Source organism: Pseudopipra pipra, chromosome 26, assembly GCF_036250125.1.
Source record: "Pseudopipra pipra isolate bDixPip1 chromosome 26, bDixPip1.hap1, whole genome shotgun sequence".
In the NCBI taxonomy this organism is placed as follows: domain Eukaryota; kingdom Metazoa; phylum Chordata; class Aves; order Passeriformes; family Pipridae; genus Pseudopipra; species Pseudopipra pipra.
Window position 1 is genome coordinate 2113378 of NC_087574.1, and position 22438 is coordinate 2135815.

General features: G+C 51.0%; 1 protein-coding gene across 20 annotated transcripts in view; it reads left to right on the forward strand.

Annotated features, from left to right (window-relative positions):
• MAPT (microtubule associated protein tau) overlaps nt 1-22438 on the forward strand; it is a 51691-nt gene that overhangs the window by 2853 nt on the left and 26400 nt on the right. For 17 of the 20 annotated variants that reach the window (XM_064636804.1, XM_064636792.1, XM_064636796.1 and 14 more), the window contains exons 2-4: nt 19050-19138; nt 20414-20500; nt 21827-21913. In XM_064636804.1, coding sequence (XP_064492874.1) covers nt 19093-19138; nt 20414-20500; nt 21827-21913 — 220 coding nt within the window. In that variant the 5' untranslated portion in view covers nt 19050-19092. The remainder of the gene's footprint in view (nt 1-19049; nt 19139-20413; nt 20501-21826; nt 21914-22438) is intronic. The other 3 variants (XM_064636793.1, XM_064636794.1, XM_064636797.1) reach the window with 3 other exon arrangements.

Consider the following 22438-nt stretch of genomic DNA (forward strand, 5'->3'; position numbering starts at 1 on the left):
CCTCGTTGCAGGCTCACAAATCCACGTTGCATCATTGTCTTTTTTCCAGGGTTTTGCCAGCTGTGGGATTTGGCAGTGTTTGGGTACCACCTTGCTGGGGCTCTTAGGGTGGTTCTTAGGGTGCAGTAGTGGGGAGTGGAGCAAATTTCTCTGTGCTGACGTTCATATCCTCACTTGGAAGCTGGGCTTTGCAGCGCTGTGGGGCTGTTGGAAACGGCTGGGAAAAGCCAGGTTGGAAAAATGCTTTTGAGCTGGTGCCTGTGCCGAAGCTCCTGAAAGCCTGCCTTCATCAGCAGGGGAGTGACAAATTGTCCTGACACAGCTGTGAGCGCTGATCCTGTCGGAGTGTGTGCCCGTACGGGCGCTGGGCATCGCTGTCTGAGATGGGTGCTGGGGTGTGCCCACCTCCAGCCTTCCAGACAAATCCCTTTTTGTTGGCAAAGCCTTGAAAATCGGATCATGAGGCGGCGTTTGAGGGGAAGTGCTCAGGGTGGCCGGTCCCTTTTTTTTTTTCCCCCAGTAGGAAGGTTATTCAAAAGCTGGAAGAAAGCTTGAGGATTTGGGTTTGTCTTGAGCAGAATAATCTTATTTTGTCAGCCCAGTGTGCTGATGAGGCTTGGCTGTGGTGTTGGTGTCCTTTGGGGAGTGATGCTAATTTAGCTGTAGGAACGCTCTGACACCTGATGAATGAGTCAAGAAGAACCAGGGCATTGGTTTCCACCTGGCTCCCAGTATTTTCCAGCCTGCTGGTTGGTGAGGTCAGCCAGTTGTAGGTTAGCTCAGTGCTTCCTAGGCTGTGTGCTGGCTGTCCCCGGGTGTGGGGCTGGACTGAGAGGTGGAAACTTGCAGTGAAATGGCTTGGACTTGTGACAGTTGATGCTGAGAGGGCGTGTGGTGTGTTGGGGCTGTTGCTGTTGGGGCTGCTGGAATGTGACAGAAGGGATTAGCAGCATTTTAGGAGGGTTGTGGCTCTGAATGCAGGTAAAGCAGCCAGCCCTGAGCAACAGGGTCGAGGCTGGTGCTTTCTGGCTCGCTCTGAGCTCTGCAGACCCGTGAGTCTGTGGAAAGGCACTGAGAACAAAGCAGAATGAACCTCTCTGGGTGTATTAAAATAGCCCAGACTGTTAAAACCCGAGGTGATCGTTTCCCTTGTGTACCTGCCCTGCCAACAAGTGGAGGGGGAGCCCCAGCCCCAGCCTGGCTGTTCCCAGCCTGTGTTCAGAGGAGCAGCAGCTGATGCCTTGGGAGGAGGACAGCAGCTCTCGGAGGATCCCTCAGTGCTGCAGAGGCAGCAGAGCTGGGCTGGCTTTCTAGGTTTTTCTGCCAATCCAGCATAATCTCTTTCTGCCTCAGGAGCTTTGCTTGCTTAGCCGTGGTGTTCAGACTCCAGAGGGGGCCTGGATGGTGTCTGGGATCACCCCAAGGCCATGTCCTTGCAGCTGGGGGTGCTTCTCCATAAAGTGCTGGATCCTGGCAGGGCTCTTCCTGCCCGTGGAGATGGAAGAGGAAGGAGGTAATTGCAGAAGTCATTTGGGCTGAATTGCTGATCCTTGCAGAGCAGCACAGACGTTCCCACTCACCTCACAGCATTCCTGGGAAGAGGATGAGGGTGAGTGATCCAGGGCAGAGGTTTGTGGGCTGTTTGGTAAAACCTTGCAAACACAGGTTGGCTCAGCCTTGCCGGGTGCAGCCCCAAGGTGGGTCACTGCTCCTTCTTGGAGATGGGAAGCATCTGCCCTGTGCAGTGTTGTTCCCACCTGGCTTTTTAGCATGAACAGCCCTTGATCCCAAGCTGTCTTTGCAGATCACCCCAGGATGTGCTGGATACAGCAGAACTGTGGCCCTTGAGGTAATGCCTTGTGTGGTTTTTAAGGTGAGCACAGCCCTACTGTGAGGGACTGAGCGAATCTGAGTCTTTCCTTGCAGCAGGATGGATCTCCCTCCTCCATCTGGGATCTGGAGCTTTGTTTCACACTGAAATCTGCTGGTTGTAGGCTGGGTTTTTTTAAAGTGCCTGTGGAAAGCATGTGTGGTTTACGCTGGAGTCTGGAGGAGATGTATCTGTGCCTTTAGACTTGAGTGGGTTTTCTTTGCAAGTCTAATGAGCCTTTCACACTCCTTAGAAATTAACCCACTGGTTTTTCCCTTTCCCTTCCAAGCAGACTGATTAGTAAAGGTGGTCATTACATGTAGCCTGGCTCCTGTTTTCAGTGTCTCTTCTTTAAATATCCAAGGAAAGGGAGCACCAGGGGATACCTTCTGTTAAACTAAAGGGATTATTGCTGCATTTGGGCTAATTATTTCCATCTTTGCAGCCTCTCTGCTGTACCTGCCCTGACCTCTCTTCCTGGAGCAGATCTGGTGTCACTGCCTGTCTGCCCTCTCTCAGTGCTGTCCTTCAGAGCAGTGGGTGGGATTGTCCCACCAGTGCCTTGGGAAAGCAGAGGGATTTGCCCCCAAGCTGGTCAGGCCTGCCAGAGCTCAAGGAGCATTTGGACAACACTCTCAGGCACAGGGTGGGATTCTTGGGGTGCGTGTCCTGGGCAGGGCCAGGAGTTGGACTGGATGATCCTTGTGGGTCCCTTCCAACTCAGGATATTCTGTGATTCCAAGTGATGATGCTCCAAGGCACGTGGGAAGAACAGAGGTTGATGCAGGTTATGTGGGGATGAGGTGCAGTCCTAAGGGACGGGTTATACAAGTCCATGGGCTGTTTTAACTCTGCTGTTTGTGGAGACACCTCACCTCCAAGAGAGGTGATGAAACCACTTGTATTCAGGGTTTTGAGTAGCACGTGTGTGACTTTGAAGGGCTTTCTGCCACTTGTCAGCATTTCACTTTATGGCTCCCCCTCAGCTCCTGTCCCGGGCTGTCTGCCTGGAAGTGCCTGATGTAATTTCAGATGGATTTCATCAGTGTGTCAGTCACTTGCTGCAGAATGAAATTCCTTGAGGTGTTTGTAAATGACTCAGAAAATCTAAAGAAGCCTCTCCCGTGATTCCCGAGGACATCCAGCTCAGCAGTACCTGTGTTTGTGGTGGCCTGGAGATTCATTTTTGAGATAAATCAACTGTTTTCCATACATTTGAAAGGAATGGGCTTCCCTTTTTGCTGGGCTGCCCTTTTGAAGTTGAAATTGGAGAAGCAGGGGAATGTCCAGAGTGGTGCAATTCTTCCTTGCCCAGGAAACGTTTTATCTTTTATTTGATCAAAGCTTGACTTAGATCCTGGCTGTGTTGGCTTGGTCTTAATTTGAAGGGGGGGGAGGTGTTGCTCACAAGCAGCTCTGCTCCTTCTTGTGTGAAGTGAAATGTCACTTCATGTGAGCTTCCTGGTGCATGGAACACATCTGGCCAGCTGTGCTCATTCCCAGTGGAGTCGAGGGCAGATCAGAGCTGTCACACTCAAGATGAGAGGCCACGTGATGGGCAAACTGTTTGTCTTGGCTGGGTGCTGAGGCTTCATATATCCAGGCAGAGGCTGAAGGGGTTGTCCCTGCTCTGCAGGGCTCAAGGTGAGTGTGTTCATTGTGTGGTTGATTTGAGGGCACGGTGATGACAAAAGAGACTGTCCCAAGAGGAGGGATAATCCAGAGGGATGAGTTTCCTGGAGGTTGGTCTGTCCTCCAGGCCTTTGTGGCTGCTCAGGGTGATGTGTCACTGCAGGCTGGCAAAAGGAGCCTCTGTATAAAAATGACACTTTTATCTGAAGCTGCTCTTCACTTTGGTGTGGTCAGAAGTGACAAAGGTTTGGAAATGTGGCTCGTGTTCCTCTGCTACTGCTGACCCACCTTGTACAAAGTGCTGACGAGCTCCATGCAAGTGCTTTATTACCCTCCCACTGCAGATCCTGGACGTGATGGGGTGAGAGTTGCTGGGATTGAATTACTTGTGTGGTTTAAGGTGAGAGCTGTGACGAAGCTGGGCTCTGTTACAGAGCTGGAGCTTCACGTGCTCTCTGCTGGTAGCTGTAGCTTGTGGTGTTAGTGAGCCCAAAGCTGGGATTTAATCCAAAGTCAGAATTGCCTTTGTGGTTGATTTTTCAGCTCCCAGTTACTCTGAATTCAAGGGCAGACTTTACCCTGAGCAAATTCTGCCCTCTGAAGTTGCTGCTTATTTGTGGTTTTTACCTACTGCCTCATCAGCATGACAAAAGGTGCTGCCTGGAGCTGCCTGGAGGGGTTTGTACGAGGAGCTTTTAACAATGGACATCTCCAAATTGGACAGAAAACTACATGCTTTTCCCTCATCATCTTCCTGTTATAATGGAGAGCCTGGCAGGCATGCATAGGCAGAAGTAATAAATGTTGCTGTTGGGGGCAAAAAGGAAGGCAGGTAAAAGTACAGCTAAAGATCTGTGGTGTGGGTCGTAGTCACTGCCCAAGAGAACAGATTCAAAATGAGGGTGTTGGACCTATCCTGTGATAAAGGGAGTGACTCTGGGGCTTGTGGAGACTTTCAGGGTCGTGGTGGTGGGTGGGTGATCTGAAAAGAGCAACTGTGAACTGGAGGAGCCCCTGGTGCTCCCTGGTTTTGTTCTCATCCTGAGCAGCACCTTGGGCACGTGCCAAATCCAAGCACCACATGCACACGTGGCCATGCTGTCCTGTCTCCTCTCCTTCCTCATCAATCTCTCCTGTTCCTGTCCTCTCTCCCTTCCATTTTAATTCTTGCCTGGCAGACCCAGGTCCACGTTCTCCTGTGGTGCTCCTGGAGCTTCTTTTCCCCAGCTCTTGCCTTGGTCAAGAGCTCATCGATTGGACTTGCTGAGGGCAAGGTGGGGGCCCATTTCCCTGCAGAATGTGAAATTCCAGCGCTAGGAATCTCTCACTGCAGCTGAGCTGTCACTGCTCCATCCTTATTTCATGGTTTTGGAGCCTACTTTGCATGAGTTCTGCCTTTCCCCCTGTTTCAGTGGTAGCTGGATTACCTTGCCAGCTCCTCCCTTCCCTCAGGTTCCTCCAGGCAGGAGATGAAGAATGAATATTCTTTAATGTGAAGGCACTTATTAATGCTTAATCTCTCAAATAAGTTACTGCTTTTGTGTCTAATAATAGGGTTTATTGTCACGGCTGTCTGAGGTCTGTGCTCAGCTCCAGAGCACGTTTCATTAGCTACTGTTGCTCACATTTACGGAGGAGTTTTGGACTTCGTGGGGTTGTTTGCTCTTCCAACATCCAAGAGCCTCTTGGTGCTTAAGTTCCTAAGTGGAAAAATCCTGTCTGGGGATTGGTGTACAGGTGAAAAGCACCTTACAGTGCTTGAGGTGGCCTGGGTGAAAGGCTTGGCTTTGTTAAGAGGAGGGAACCGGGTGATGCTGGAGGGAGGTGGGTGGGCGTAAAGCGAGTTTTAAAGCCAAGTAAGGATTACTTGGCATTGAAGTCCTGCAGCCTGCAGAGGGGGAAATGCCCTCAGTGCTTTTCTTCAGTGAAAATGAGCAGTTCTGCGAGGTGAGTAAAGCTTTTGGGCTGTGTGGGGTGTTCTTGGCTGCTGTGAGAGCAGAACCCGGCGTCTCCCACCGGCAGCAAACCGCTCCTGCCGCCCTCGATAGGGGATGACAAAGCCGTGGCTTAGGTGTGGTCAGAGCCTCTCCATTCATCCACCTCGATAAAAACAAGCACTGCTGGAACACCAGCACCCCTGTGCCTGCCAGCCTTTGTATTAGTGATTTAGAGAGAGCCCGTGACCTTAGGGAACATCAATGGATCCCTGGTAACCCGAGAGCAGGAGCGATATTATTTTAAGCCAGAAGTCGGGCTCTGAAGCAGGAGCTCCTTTTGTACATGTCATACGTGTGACAGCAGAGCTGCATTTAGAGCTGAAAGCAGATAAAATCCCCGAGGAGACTGATTGCCCCTCATTTATTTTTAACAAATGTGCTGGGGAAGATTGAGCCTGAATTCCTAGACTTGGGGCGGGCTGAAATTCGGACAATTTCCACTCTTCACCCCTCTGGAAAAAAAGATAGGCACCAACTGGGCTAATTCCTGGGGAAGATGAACTGCATATGGATTATGGTTATTTTTTTTTAACTTGCCCCTCCTTTAGCCTTCGGGTTAGGAGGGGAAATAATGGTTTTACAACTCTTTGGCTGAATTTATGGCCTGGGTTCCCATGTGGGATGTCACTAGTCACGCTGCCTGCACCTGCTTGTGCTGCAAATCTGCTCATCAGTTCCATAAAACTAGAATCAAGGCAAGACAGATTGCTGCTTGATTGTCATCCCAAGTGGCCCAAACTGGGCAAAGACCAGCTGGAGAGAGACATCCGAGTGCCCAGTAGGGATGTTTTGGTAGAAAGGTTTTTATTTGCTGTTCACCCTTACTGGAAAATCCTTGTTTGTCTTGTGCCTCAGCATGGTTCAAACTGTACTCCCTTGTTAGGAAGAATAAAGGTACAAATGCAGCTTCTGTGGGGGTTTTGTATGAGAAGGAAGAGCTCTGGCTTGGTTGGTGTGTCCCAGTCCTTTCCCTTCCTGTCAGGAGCTGAATGATTCTCTCATCCCTATACTCTCTGCTCTCCTGCTGATGTTTGTTTTTTCTCTTGAGCTCCGCCAGATTAGGCTGCATTTATCTACTCACTGCCCCTTCTAATACAGATGTAATAAAAAATTGCTGCTTTTAGTTGTGGTAAACACTGTTGTGAACATTTTGAGGGAACAGTGTTATTGCTGCTGTGCAATAACATGACGGAGGAGATGGAAGCGTAGCAGAAATGCTTGATGAATGTCCTATTGTTTGTGTCTTTGGGCATTAAAGAATAAAAAAAAAACATTCAGGAAACACACTCTGACTTTTGACCTCAGCTGAAGTGTCTCTTAGTCATGAAAAGCAAAAATAATGCAGCAGAGCCAGACAGAAGCTAAAATGGCCTTTGCTGAGCGCTGCCTAGTTGCAGGGTGACTGCTGGGGTGAAGACAAGTCCTGCTAAAGCCCTGAAAGCTGGTGAGATCTGATGTGTTTGTTTCTTTCTAGGGTAAGAAACCAGTGTGTCAAGAATGCATGACACTTTCCTCTGTATTTATAGAGGCACTGTCCTGGTAAGGCATCCTGCTGCGTTCCAGCGCTGTCAGTCACCTTCGGGGTGCTGGAACTGGACACTGTGGGGCTGTTTGGTGCCCAGTTTGGGGTGTCACATGGCTAAAAGTCGTGGCTTGGTGAAGTGAGCGCTGTGTATAAACTGCACATGGAGACCTGTGTTCCTCCTGCGGGGGTGAGCTGTGGTTTTTCAGACGAGCTGGTTCCTGCCCGTGTGTGTCCGAGCACACTGAGCATCTGCTGGGCACCCTGGCCCTTCCCTCCCTGTTGTTCCTTGTGGAGCTCTGTGCTGGTTTAAGAGTTAACCAGCAGGGGAAATGAACTCAACTCAGAGGAGAGATTATAAGTCAGAATAACAATTTATTACAATAATACAGTAAGTACAATCATACAAACAAACAATTGGTCTTAACCCACAAAACCCAAATGTATAACCCAGTACCCTGGGACATGAACAAAGTGGTGTTCCTTGGGCCCCCCCCCCGAGTCCAAAGTAAAGGGAGAGGGGAAGAACCTGCTGGTGGGAGAGCTGTTGCAGTCTGGCCAAAAGTGGTGATTGCAGTCCAGTGGTGGTCTAAGTCTGGTTGAGAGCGATGAGCTGCAGCCTTCCTTTGGATCCCACGAGGGGTTGAAAAATGTTCCAAGACTCCAAGATTATATATCCTCCAGTTCAGGCAGGAATGCTCAGTGCTCCCCTCAGGGCGGGGAGTTCCACAAAGGGTGTGAGGACAAGAACATCCTCCTATCTCACAGGCCTCTTAACACCTAGTTTGTAGCCTGAGGAGTCAGGCTCTATGGGCAGAGGGTACGAATAGTCACCAGTTTCTGGGAAATGGCATGGAAGGCTATAGAATACACAGTTTTGGGTTACACCCATGCCATGATGAACTGGTCTCAGTTGTCCTAACTAGGACAAGCTCTCTCTGCTGCAGCACACTGGAATCTACTTCTGCACCTGCAGACTTGGATCCTGCAGGAGGAAAGCAGTGCTCCTTGGGGAAGCTCACCTGCCTTGGCTTCCCCCCTGGGACAGGCTTTCTGTCTCTGTGAGAGCGATGCCAGCCGTGGTGGTGTGGCAGTAACTGGAGCAGATGGTGCCGTTGTCATCATTTTATTTTCTATCCATGTGCTGAAACAGCTCAAAATAACTTCAGAAATGACAGCCCAATCCGTGAGGAATATTTTCCTTGCCCTGAGAAAATCTCCTGCAACATTAGTGGCCACAACACTTACCTGGTCCTGTCGCGTCCGCTCTGACTGGGATCGCTCACCAGGCTGGAGCTGTGGCACGAGGAATCTTTCATATTTAATATCTTCATTACTGTGGCAGCGCTGAATATTCACAGAACTTCTGTCTGTGTGCAGCAAATGTTGTCAGCACTGTGAAATCAAAGGAAGAGAAGCAGCTGAGATCAAAGTAAGCAATAAACACACACCTTGTGTCTTGACAGTGTGTTTTTCAAGCCTGAGGCAAAACCCAGAGGGGCTCAGGTGCAGCTGGGTGGTGGCTGATCCTGGCACACTTTCCCTCTCTTTCCCACACTTCCCCTTTCTGGCACATTTCTGCTCCAAAGCCAGGCTGAGGTGACCCACAGCACTACTGTCACACACAATTTGATTGTAAGAGGCTCAGTTTCTGCTGGTTTGGTTCCTGGAACCACCTCCTGGGTGGTGTTGGAGCAGGGCTGGTGGTCTGAGGGAAGAAGGACCAAGCAGTGTCATCTGAGCCTGGCTTGGCAAATTGCAGCCTTGCTCTGCCCAGTTTTTGAGGGCCTCGCTCTTTGGATCTTTCCACAATCAAAAATTGCTGTTCTGAAGAAAAAAGTATCTACTTTTTTCGCCATGAATTTTGGGCCCTTCCTGTGGTGCTGCACGACAGACACATTATTGACTTGGTTAAGGTGGGAGGTGATGCCAAGTACCCAAATCTTCAAGTCCACAGAGGTGTAAGTGAACTTTTTTTCTCATAAAATTCTGTTAATTTTTGAGGCTTCTGGTTGCACATTGATCTCAGTGTCAGCATCATTTAAGCCTGGCACCAGACACAGCAGCATCTTCTGCCTTTGCCCACATTGAGGTTGGGGAGGGAAGCTGGTGTGCAGCCTGATCCCAGCTGGCTGGAGCAGCTCCTAGGAAGTACAGGATGTGGCCCTTCCCAGCACAGGAAGGCTTAATCCTGCCCATTTGTCCCCAGGGGCCCTGGCTCTGTGTACCACAGAAACAGTGGCTGTTTACTCCTGCAGCAAGGACAGGAAAGATTCCCGGGGCTGGCAGGAAGGCAGCGGAATGCTGCGGGGTGGTTTCTCCTTGCAGTGGCTTTAAGTGCAATTTTTGCACTTAAATGCAGAACATTTAACTTGAAGTCTTCGGTGCAGGGTGTGTGCACTCTGCAGATGGCCCAGGGCTTGTGTTTGATCCCAGGCTTTCAGGGATCTCTGCTGCACCAAATGGATGCTGCTGTCCGTGTGCTGCTAGGAAAGCCTGCGGAGAAAGGGAGCGAGCAGAGCTCTGGTTCTCGTGCTGGGTCCTACAGCACAGGCTGTGCTGCAGAGCAGTGGGTTGTAAAATGGAGACTGTGCCAGGGAGCTCGTGTGAGGATGAACAGCAGAGCTGCTTTCAAGGAGTGGTTGTTTGCTAACCTGCTACAAACACCTTGGTGGATCATGTCAGGCACCCGTCTGAGAGCTCAGCTCCGCTGTCTCATCAGCCACTGTGGGGATTTTCACCCTCCTGTTTGTCTGAGGGTGTTTGGTGTCTGGGTTGCTCATAAAAAGCGAGTTTTAGGGTATTTCTCAGCTCTTTGATTGACTGAATTGCATTTCAGGGGCTCTGTCTGGGAGCTCAGGATGGGTGTGCCAGTGCTCAGTGCCCTCCCAGATCAGCTGTGTTCAGGGAATTGGGGGTGATCCTGTATCCACCAGCCTTTCCCTGCCCTGGGGATGGTGTGGTACCCACTGGAGCATGAAATAAGTCCTGTTAGTTTGTTGCTGACCTCATATTAATGAAGAAAATCGTGATAACCATGACAAACAGCTGATGTGGATTGCAAATGTCCCCAGAGCAGGTGAGCCCTGCCAGGCTCCTGTTCCCTGCACTGCTGTGCAAGTGGGACCATCCTCTGCTGCTTATCCTGGGAATATCCTCTATAATTCCACATAAGCAACAGCAAGGAGTGTGTCAGCCATCAGTTAGTGGGGATGGATGCTTGTTTTTCTTCCTTCAGGCAGTGCAATTTCTCAGGAAAGCAGCTTCTCCCTCCTCGTGGTGTAATTTGCCAGCCATGGTAAAGGAGTTGCTTGATGGGGCAGAACAGCTGTTGTGCTGCTGATTGTCCTAATTCATTAAGACTCCAGTGGCATTTTGGGGAACTTTTCTTCCCTCTTTTCCCTCTCTTTTCCCTCTCTCTGTGCTTTTTGGTGGCAGTGGGCAGGCTGGGGGAGCAGCTGTCCGAGGACTCGGCCGTGCATGGTGGTTCAGCTACATCTCAGCACAGAGTGGAGCCTTGGAAAGGCAGTGCAGGGGAAGTACCAGCCTTCCAGCACTTTCTGCCAAGTGAATAGTGACTGGTACAAGCCTGAGTGCTGTCGAGCCCGCCTTAAAACCTGCAGCAGCAGGGAAGAGGCTCTGATTTGCAGCAGGGTTGGGCTGAGCCTGGGATGGGAAGAGTCAGAGAGAATTAGCTGGTAAATAAGATCTGCCTTCTCTCTGATCCGCTCTGCGTGTTCAACTGCTTAAAGGCTTCCCAGGCAAGCAGGATTTTGGGGAGGAAGAATTTATCCACCCATCGACCATCTCATGTCTCAGTGAAATGCACGACTGCAAGATGCTGTAGCAGGGGGTTGGGAAGAAATCCAAAGGTAGCTTAGTAAATCCCTGCCAAAGAGGCTTCCCTTCCCTCTCCTCACAAAGAGCCTGCTGAACATGAAGGGCAAGCTTTAAAACTACCGTGGCTTCCTTTTCTGCTGCCACGTAAGCCCTGCTGATCAGAGCTCTAATCTACCTAAAGTTAGTGGACTTAGGGACAGCCTGATCTTTGCATCATACTATGGAATGAGCTGGGTGATCCAGAGTGCCAGCACCTCTCTGGGCCATGGATGCCCTTAAACGCCCTCCGAGAGCTCCCAGGGAAAGCTGGGATGGGGAGGGAGGGCTCTGTAGTGGTGTTGGGAAAGGCTGGGTTTGGTTTGGTCAGATGAGACCGAAAGTAAGAAGGGGTGAAAGATGAAGGAGGGAAGATCCTCATAGTGACAGAAGATGCTGCGGGTGGACACGGAGGTGCTCAGGTTTCAGGTGAGGTGAAGGTGGAGCTTTGCTGCCTTTGTGTCCCTGGGGTGTCCCTCAGGAGATTCCTGTGGTTTCTCCACTCCAGTGCTGCTCCAGGGAGCCCTGCCTGAAGGAGAGCAGTCCATGTGGGAGCCACCACTTGTGGGGTCAGTGGGAGCCCAGCTTCTACACTGGCTTGTCCCCAGCCTGCTCCCTGATGAGCCCTTTCCCCCCTGTTCCCTCTCCAGGGAAGGTGGGAATAGCGATGCCTTTGATAAACCACCGTGAGCCTCTGCCAGTAGCAGTTGATGCAAGATCTGGGGTTGATATTCCCACATGGCAAAATTGTGTATGTCCCATCAAGTGATTCCCAGCACATTCCCATTCTTGGAAGAGGCCACAGTTGTGGTGTCCTTTTATTTGGGCAGAGAGGAGACATGCAGATAAAGCCATTTCCCATCTCCTGAGTCCAGCTCCTGGGGTGTTGTGTCTGGATAATCTGGTCTCCTAATTGCCACCCTGCTCCGAGGCAGCTGCTGAACTGGGCCTAAGCTGATTTGGGATGGCAAATTCTGTTAGTTTAATTCTCAGCAACCCTGAGGAATTTATCAGCATGGAGTGTTCCTTGGCTTTTCTCTGCCCACCACCCTGCTCCGGAGACCTTTCCCCACTGGTGGCCTCTGGCAGTAGCTGACAAAGCTCTTGGCAGTGGAGAGGTTGGATTTGTAAGGGCTGTATTAACTGGAAAGGGACTTTTTACAAGGGCATGGAGTGACAGGACAAGGGGAAATGGCTTCATATTGACAGAGAGAAGGATTAGATTGAGATCAGGAAGAAGTTCTCCCTGTGAGGGTGGGGAGGCCCTGGCACAGGTTCCCCAGAGAAGCTGTGACTGCCCCAGCCCTGGAAGTGTCCAAGGCCAGGTTGGATGGGGCTTGGAGCAACCTGGGCTAGTGGGAGGTGTCCCTGCCCATGGCAGGGGGTGGGACTGATTGATCTTTAAGGTGGCTTCAAACCCAAACCATTCTATGATATTTCCTGATGGCTCCCTGAGCTCTTGTGCCTTTAAACCACCCAGCTTTTCCTTTCCCTTTTGATGCTGTTTGTACCTGTTTGGTGCTGTTACCACCCTCACCTTTCCCCATCTCCTCTCCAGACCTGCTAATGTGTCATTAACTGATGTGGGTGTTCTTATTGCCCGGTCTCAGTAACCTGCACATCCAAAATGGGTGTGCAAGAGTCCAGTGTGACCACCCTTGCTGTGATGAGGCTCCTGTGCCTCAGATCTGTTCTGCTGTGAACCCAACCCCGTCTCATGTCTGCATGGAAGGTGTCCAGCTCCCAAAAAAAGCTGTCAAAAGTTTCAGACCTTCAAGGAGTCATTTAAACTATAACATGGAAAAATTTTGGGGGGGGGGGGGATAAAAAAAAAAGCATTTTTGAGACTATTTCTTTTGTGACTCCCTCCTGTTGTTCCAAGAGGCATTTGTCTGTCTTTGAACCCAAAGGAGGTTCTTCTGGCCTCTTGACTAGATAACTCTGTGCAATTTCTCAGCTCACTGCATATTAGAAAGTGCCTGCAATTAATGAGATCATCGTCCATATTCCTTCCTCTGTCAGCTTCTGGGAAAAACAGTACTTGGAGAAGTACACAAAGGAGATGAAAAGGAAGTTGCTTATGAATTATGAACAGCCTTTCAGGCTGGTGTTGTTTCACAGGGCTGTCACTCTGTTTTAATTATGTAATTCAGACGGAATGATGCTTTCTTTAAAGCCCTGTTTGTGTTTGATCACCTTTCAGAGGTAACACTTAGCTCGTGTTTGTTGAGTTTTCATTTTCAATAGCGAGGGTGGTTGCTTTGTGCCCTTGCTGGTTAAATAACGGAGAAGGAAGACTCTGAGCACGTGACAGTATCTGAGAGGCTCTGCTCTGCCTGGTCTGGGAGCTACCTGGATATTTTGTGGCTGGTGTGAAGGATGGAGCTGCTTGGTTTGACCCAGTGACGAGGCCCAGAATGTGCAAATCCCGCCAGTGTCTCCCAGTGCTGAAATGTCTCTTTTCCCGTGTTTTCTCCCCCGTGTGCTCCAGGAGCCCCCCGCACCCACCCGCAAACAGCTCTGCCAACGCCGAGTTTATTTTGGGAGTGGTGTGGATGTAAATTGAGCCATTAGTCCCCAGCCTCGTGATCCCTGGAGCTGCGCAGTTGGGAGCGCTGCGGATCCAGCCCCTGCCTCTCCCTCTGCTCGGGGATAATCCCGTGGCTGGGCTGTGTCCCGGGGCCACGGGCGTGGCTGTGCCCAGGGGTGAGGGGAGTGCAGCTGCTGACCCACTGCCCCGGGCGGGCATCGTAGGACCACTCATCTCCTGGCACCAGAGGGGCACTGGGGAGGCTTTTTCGTGCTCCTCTGTGACAGTGCTGATGATGTTGTCTGGCACAGATTCCACCAAGGCCCAGCTGTGTCCTCCCGGCATCTGCCCTCTTCCCATTCCACCACGGGGCCACTCTCAATAGGAACAGGGGCACGTTGTTCTGAGCCCTGGTTTTATTTACCTTTCACTGCCGAGAAGCTTTTTGCCAAAAGATTAAGAGTTTGGGTTGCCCGACTTAATTTTGGCTCTGTGTTTTCCCAGGTGGAGGGCGCTGGAGGCTTTGTGAGGGGTCTGCCCAAGTGGCAGTGGGATGGGGGCTCTGCTGTGCTGTTGTGCTGGTGGGATGTGTCCTGACTGTGCTCTGGAAAGATGTCCAGGTGCCTCTTTGGAAGCTGAGCTGGAATTGCTGCTGAAGGCTGGGCATGGGGCTGTGCACAACAAAGGGATGCTCCCAAAGGGAAGTTTTTGGGGTGACCTAATTGTGGCCCTGCAGTACCTGAAGGGCGCTGACAGGAAAGATGGAGAGAGACTGTTTACAAAGGCCTGGAGTGACAGGACAAGGGGGAATGGCTTCACACTGACAAAGAGTAGGTTTAAATTGGATATTGGGAAGAAATTCTTCCCTGGGAGGGTGGGGAGGCCCTAGCACAGGTTGCCCAGAGAAGCTGTGGCTGCCCCAGCCCTGGAATTGTTCAAGGCCAGGTTGGACAGGGCTTGGAGCAACCTGGGCTAGTGGGAGGTGTCCCTGCCTGTGGCAGGGGGTTGGAATGAGATGATATTTAAGGTCCCTTCCAACTCAGATCATCCTGTGATGCCTGGAAGTGTTCAAGGCCAGGTTAGGTGGAGCTCTGAGCCACCTGTTCTAGTGGAAGGTGTCCCTGTCCACAGCAGGGGTGTTGGAGCTGGATGATCTTGAAGGTCCCTTCCAGCCCAGGCCATTTTATGATTCTGTGACTGTTCTGGGGCCTGGTTCAGCTGTGACATGTTATTCAAACGCTTGAAAGTTGCTCCTGGTTGCTCCACGTGGATCTTAGCGTTGTGGAGAAACTCATCCAGGGTCACCTGGTGCCACAAGCTCCCTTCTGCTCTACCTGTGGATCCACACACACCTCCAGCCCACCCCGAGCACATTGGAGTGTCTACTCCTCTCCAGGTCCCACTGATCTGAGGGTAGGGATGGCAACATTCTACTCTCAAACCAGCTGGAGGCTTGGATGCCAGCTGGGAAAGCAGCTCCAAGCCTGGCAGTGAAATTCTCCCTGTGCCAGCCCGTGCCTCGCTGTCACACCAACGCATGGCACAGCGACTGCCTTGGGTGGCAGGAGCTGCCCGGGCTCTCACCAGCTGAACTCAGCTCCTGGACAGACTGGGTTTGATGCTCAGGGCCTGGGATTGCACACACAGAGCAAACACCAGTGGTACTGGTGGGCTGAAATTCCTCCTGCTCCTGGCAAGCAAAACTTTGCCTCCTCAGTGCCTGGTTGTACCATTCCAGAGGACTCCTCCAGAGCCTCTCCTCCTGAAAGGCAGGCTGTGGGTCTGGAAAAGGGAGGTTTGGAGGAGCTGTTAACTGTGGGATAGGCTGTTGCTTTTTAGATAGTGTCCCTGGTTAAGGAGAATAGTCCTGCTGGGAATGGATAAGGTTCTTCCAAGGGTTTGTGTTTTATCTGCCATGCAGAGGGTGCTGCTCAAGTTTATCTCTGTGCAGCTCTCCGTGCTCTAATTATGCATCACTGAACCATTGCTTCAGGGCGGGGCTGGTTTTGCACTTTTAAGAATATTTTAGAATATTTTTTTTCCCCCTTGATGTTGTGTTTTTCCCTGAGAGGGATTTCCCCTTCCCCCACTCAAAAGGAAAAACAAACAGGATTATCCTTATGGGCTTCTTTCAGAATTTTCAGACCATCTCTTTTTAAGAATTCAAATCTAGAATGTGCAGTTCTAATAAGGTTTAAATTCTCTTTGGTCATTGAATTTATTACCTGAGCGAAAAGCCAAAGCAGAGCTGAGACTTTCCCTCTAGACCCAGAAGGGGGGTGGATAAAGGGAATTCAGTTTTGCTTCTTGGTTTGAACAGGCCAGATCTGTCCCAAAATCAGGCACATCATCCATGGAGTTTGGAGTGAGAGATGCTTTTAGCTGACGTGTACAATGCATGAAGAAGAAAAAGGGAGAGAAAGGAGTTCAGCATCCGCTGGAGAGGTGTAAAATGTCCTTACAGATGACATTCCTGGTGAATGGGTATGATTCCATGGCCTGTGTGTTTGAAATCCTGCTGGGAGAGCTTTGCAGCTTAGAGATAATGGTGGTGGCTCACTCCTACTTACCCACTGGATCGCTTTGTCTGCTTAATGTTATTTATTTGCTTATCTGGTGCTGATGAAATTTCATCAGCCCTGTTGTAATGGGTTTGAATCTCAGCCCTGCCAGGCCTCGGAGGGCAGGCTGTAGGGAATGCTTCCCAATGCCTTGGGAGAAAGGCATCTGTTGACTGGACATTTCTGCAGCTAAAAGATGCTGTGGGAACCATGTGGGAGCAGGATCACAGAATCATGAAATGGTTTGGGTTGGGAGAGACCTTAAAGATCATCCAGTCCCACCCCCTGCCACAGGCAGGGACACCTCCCACTAGCCCAGGTTGCTCCAAGCCCTGTCCAACCTGGCCTTGGACACTTCCAGGGATCCAGGGGCAGCCACAGCTTCTCTGGGCAACCTGTGCCAGGGGCTCCCCACCCTCCCAGGGAAGAATTTCTTCCCAATATCCAATCTAAACCTACTCTTTGTCAGTGTGAGGCCATTCCCCCTTGTCCCATCACTCCATGCCCTTGGCAATACCCTCTCTCCCTCCCTGCCCCTTGGCCAGTTTGAGGTGGTTGATTCCCCACCACTGGTGCTGCTCACGGTGGCTCAGGCACAGAGGGGACTCTGCTCCTCTGCTGCAGGACATTGTGCTTCATCTGCTGGGAGATGCTCCTGCTCTCCCACAGAGACATCATCTCCCACAAGCCCAGACATCATCCCCCAAAATCCCTGTGTCCCAATGAAAGAGCACCCGGGGCATTCCATGAGCTGCAGCCGGGTTTGAGGTGCTCTCAGTGTCCCACTGAGTGGTTTTTTGATGGATCTTTGTGCCTCACAGTCATGTTTTTTGCCTCGTAGCAGAAAGGCAGCTCTTTCTCTCCCGCCTCTGCAAAATTAATGGCTGCATCCTCCCGAGCCCACCCCGGCTCGGAGGCAGCTGAATCCCACGTGGAGCGCAGTGGGAGCAGGGGCTGGCCAGGAGCAGCACAGACAGATGACAGGATCACCTGCTTCCCTGCACAACACCCAGCCATTCCTTTGTGCTGGAAAGCCCTGGCACTGGCAGGACAGCGGGAAGCACTGACAGCCTTTGCTGAATCACGGCCGCTGCTGCGGTGCCAGGGCTGCACCCCTGCTAAATGCAGTATTCCCAGGAAAAGTGGAAGGTCTTCTCTGTGTCGGGTGCTGTCCATGGAGCCAGCAGATAAACCTCTGACAGGTTATGTGAGCTCACTAGCTGTCAAACAGAGTCCTCTCTGGATGGTGTCCCAGGAAATTCTTGTCCAGAGGCAAGAAAGGACTAAGTGTGGCTTTCTGGGGAGACTGGGGGAGACACGAACTGCTCTTCTCCAAAAAACCCGTGGGAGGAAGAGAGGGAAGGAGGCAGAGTAAGGAGACAGCCTCATCTAAATGCAGCACAGCAGATTGGAGAGTGGTTTGCTCTGGATGAGCAGTTGGGAAGCAGAGATGTTGATGTCTGTGGATGTGTAGTGAGGGAGCACGGCTGGGAGGGGATCACGGTGGGGAAGGGGGTGGGAGCTGCTCCTGCCATCCGTGTTTTCCTGCCAGCAGACAGGGCAGTGCACTGGGAAAACTGCTGTACCCAGTCCCATGTGTGTTTGGGGCAGAGAGGTAATTTTTGTGTAAGTGCACACACACAAACACAGCAGAGCAGCACATTTGTGTGTCATTTTACACTCATGTTTGTGCCCAAGTTGCTTTTGTGGCCCCTACACCAGGTTGACACTACATTTTGGTATTTCAGTGCTAAATAGACCTGTAAATAATATCAAGCATTAGCCAGATGAGACCAGGGTATAATCAATATGATTCTTTGAGTGCTGGGAGGAAAGCAACCATATGTCTAAATAATTAGGGCCCACCATTTTTGGGACAAAAATTAGATGCTTAATTCTTTCCTATTTTATCTTTCTATCTTTATGGGTTCTTTTTGGGGAAAGTTCTGGAACTTCCTTAGTACAGTTCTGTCAAATGGCTTTGTATCTGTCTGAGGCAGAAATTAAATTGCAGAGTCATCTTGCTAAGGCTTAAAAAAGCTGGGTGAGAGATCTGGTTACTAGCCCTGGAGTTTCTCTGGTGTGGTTCCATATATCCAGTTAATTTATTGCCAGCAGACAAAACCACAAGTTTCTTCCTTGCTCCTGGTAACCTGAGCTTTGTTGCTGGATTCATTAGCTTCTGATGGTCATGGCAAACATATGATCACACTAATAGCTGATTATTAATCACTGCCAGGGGCTGTAATTATATCAGCTCTTAGGAAGTCAGCTAAAAGCACTGTCTGTCCAACCAGCACGGAGAGCAGGGAGAAACACAGTCCCTGCATCAGGGAGCAGATAATGGTTGTTGGCAACTTCATTTCCTTTTGTAGATCGATGCACTTTAGAAAAATGACTCTGAGTTTTGGCACCTTCCTGCTCCCACCCCAGTGTCCACCCCTGTGTGCTTTGCCCTGCACTGTGGTGTGGCTTCCTGAGCCCTGCAAGAAGGATTTGGGGTTAAATCCTGCTGTTGTGCTGTCCCCTCAGAGCCACAATCAAGCAACACCCTCTTCTCTCAGAGTCCCTGATCCAAATCCCTGTCTGGAAAGTCCTGGATTACCCCTGTATGTCACTTTTGGGTGGCTTTTAGGATGATGAGTGTATTGTGCTAGCTGTATATCCCTGCTGAGTGTATCCACAGGGATGGAAAGCATCCCTTCCCACGCCAGCATCATGCCTTGCCAGCAGACACTTCTGCTGAGAGACTGGTTAAACTGGGAAATGCAGAGTTTTGAGCACCAGAAGTACATCTGCACTTGCCCTGCTGCTCCCAGTGATCTCCTGGGACAACATGGTGGCTGAGCAGTGTCCTGTGTGCACCAGGATGGAAATCTGGCTTGGCACATCTTAAATACCTGTGGAATTTGGGTGCAGCTGGGCAGAAGTTGCCTATATCCTTGTTGTGGGGGATGCAGTGACTGGCACATATTTTCCTTGTGCAGGAACAGTTAAACCTTTCCTTTACTCCTGTCATGTCAGGTTTTGCCTAATGGGTGTTTGTTTTTGCTCTCACCAGGAACCTTTGCTGAGAGGTAGCGGAGCAGCCTCAGGACATCACCATGATGGAGGATCACACACCTGGCCAGGAAAAACACTTCTCCTCAGGTGAGCACACCCAGGAGATGGTGGAAGGACCTGCCTTGCCCACTGCTGATCTAAGCAGGGGGAGTGGGAACAGCGTGGTGGTGCGAGGGGTCCTTGGGGACAGCCAGGAGAGGGAATATGTGTGTGGAAGGATGTCGTGGATCATCTGGCTGCAGCCACAAGATGCTCCAGCATTTACAGTCGTAGGAAAATGCTGCTCTGGGATATCATTGCCCAGCACAAGCAGAATAACCCCTGGTATCCAGGCTAGGGATGATCTTACTGCTGCAGCTTTGCAACTGTGTGTTTGTGTTCACTCCTCGGTTTGCTCTAAAAACACAGCACTGCTTTTATTTGGGGTCAGAGCTCAAGGGTGCTGCTTGCTGCCTGCTTTCCTCACCTGCACAGGGACCTGGGGACAACTGAACAGAGAGCTCTGGGAGCGGGGGCCATGCCAGAGTCTTCCTCCCCATATGTCAGACCTGCATTTCTCCAGAGGCCTTTCCTTTCTCATTCCACCACGCTCCACAACTGAGCTTGGAAACCCACACAGCGCTCACAAACCTGGTGGGACTCACTCCTGGCTATGCTCCATATAAACATCATCTTAATTTTCTTTTCTTGAGGTGCTTTGGACACCCCTTACATAAATGGATTGCCTCTGCCCTGGAGAGGATCCATAGCATCCATTCATCCCGGGCTCTGTAACGCACTGCAGTCCGACGGCTCCTCTCAGCTTGTTTCGCTCATCAGCTTCTCAGGGATTTTGCTTCTTCTTTCCTAAGTCAGTTTTTCCAGCTCTCATTATTTGATTTGCCTAGACCCTTTGCTCAGGGGAGACTTGTGCCTCTTGCCCTGCTCTTCCAAAAAACTTCTGCCACCACGTCTTGGCACTGATCCTGTTACACAGACGGGCTGGTTTGCAGTCGCGGGAGTGTTCAGCCTGCTCTGGGAGGGAGCTGAGGGCCCCAGGGAGGACAACAGTGACTCAGGAGTTGCACATCTTTCCTCCTTACGTTGCTAAGATCTCCTTGCCTGCTCCTGCCATGCTTTGCTGTTTCTGCCTGTCTGGTTCACCGGGCTTTTCTTTTGCTGATGGGTTTCCGCTCGTTCCTTTTGGTGATGACACTGGTGCTTTTGGTTGGCATTTTCACGCTTTGCTTGCTTTTAGTCCGGGTGGTTTTTCCTCTCCAGTCACAGTTTCTCGCTGCTGTGGATCTGGGCAGTCAGAGTTGGTAACGCCCGGGCCCTAATTCATAGCCAAGGACTTGTTGTAAGTATTTGAATGTTTTCCAGGCTATCCCCTTCAGATACCAGTCGATGATGGATCGGATGAGCCTGTTTCTGAAACATCTGACGCTAAGAGCACCCCAACTACAGAAGGTGGGAGCTCTTTGACTTACTGCTTTGAAACCATGATGGATGGGGTCGTGGTAAACCTTGCCCAAAGACTCGCCGGGCCGTGTCCTGGTGGGGTTTCTCAGGAGGAGCCTCTGCACTCTTGGACAAAAGCTCTTCCTTAGTCTCATCACAGTGATGTTTGCCATGCTGCAGAATGAGATAACGTGCTCTAAAAGGTGGGCTGGAAGGCAAGAGAAGGTGAAGTGTTTATTACAGCTCAGGAAGTTGCTTGTGGTTTGTTTCCTGAAGATTTTTTACGTGGGGACTGCAAGGTCCCGTTAGCTCAGCCGGGAGCAATCCTGTGTTTTGTGACACAGGTTTGTGTCACTGTGCTCCCCCAAGCACTGACAGCACGTCCTGTTTGCTGAGTTCCCTTTTGGAGCCAGCTGGTTTTTGCCCCCTCTGTGTTTATGTGTTCATTAGTACAGTGAGATTCCTGCTGGAATGATGAGCTGGGCAGGCTCCAGACATAAAACCAAACCTCATGCTGATGGGAAGGTCATGGTGGTAGGACTCAAGCCATGTCTGTGCTGCTCTGGAGTGTTACCTGATTGTCATGTTTGTAGAAAGAAACTCATTCTGAAGTGGTCCAGAGACTTGTTCACCATTTCAATTAGCTGCACCTTGTGTGTTCCTCTGGTGCTTTAATCACAAGGATCTGCCTTTGGAGACTCCAGGTAAAGGCATTAGCTTGCAAAATTGGTCTAAAAGAAAGGAGAGGTGGACAGAGATGCTGAGCAGTCCCAGCCCTGTCCTGCTGTCTGATTGTCTGTGAGGTGGCTCAGGAAATCAGGATGTAAAACCTGGCTGGTGCAGGAGGGGATACTATACCTCTTTCCAGTTGGATCGGTACTGTCACAAGGAGCAGACATCCCTGTGGTAGATGGAGCCAAGTGTCTGTCTGTCCCAGAGCTGCCCAGAGTGCTGGGATGGTTTGTGAAGGTATCCTGTGGGAGCTGTTCTGTCCTGCTCCAGACCAGTGGTGTCCCGGTGCAGACAGTATTGCTGTGCATGTGGCTCAGGCACCAGTGGCTGCTTTTGGCTGTGGATTTTCGGATAGAGTTCCTGGCAAAGCCTTCAGAAGCATAAGGAGTGTGCTGTGGCACGTTGTGTGGCAGAGGGGCAGCTCCTGGTGTCCCTGTGATATTGGCTTTGCTGTGTCGTGCTTGGTTGTCCCCCTCCACAGGCTCCACTGGCTGAAGGGAGGGAGTCGAGTGCTTTTCTGAGGAAAAGGGTTCTTCAGGCATGTCCTGGCCTCCCCAGGGCTTTGCCACCCAACAGCTGTGTGAAAGCTGCGTTGTTTTTCAGATGCCACAGCACCTTTAGTGGAGGAAGGAGACCACGAGGATCAGGGTGGTGTGGAACAGCACGGGGAGATCCCAGAAGGAACCACAGGTGAGGGAGACCAAGGTGCAGTTCCACCTCTTGATGCAGACAGAGCAGAGAGCTGGACTGGTTGGTGCTGTGAGATAACACCGTGAAACCTCTCGCAGGGACGCTTTGCTCCTGACGCTGCTTCTTCCTTCTCCAAATAATTCCTGGCTTACAGTTGTCCTCTTGCCTTCCCCATCCTGAGGGAAACTTGCAGCTTTCTCTTCTCCTTCGCAGCTCTGCATCTGACAATCTTTCTGTCTGGTGTCTCTGTGGTGGCTTTGCCTCCCACCTTCAGGCTGAGCAGATCCGGGTCGTTCCAGCCCCTCTTCCAGCAGCCCCTCATCCCGCTCTCCGCAGGCCCTCGGTGCCATCCCGGAGCACTCTGGCTCTGCCCAGCCCTCACGGGTGTCTTTGGAGTGGCAGGTGAAAACCAGGCCACTGCAGCAGTGCTTTTAAGGATAATGCAGAGGAAGTGAAGTGGCTAATTCAGCCCGAATGGCCTGTGGGGAATCACTGCACCTGGGCCTGGTTTTCCAGGGAGGGCTG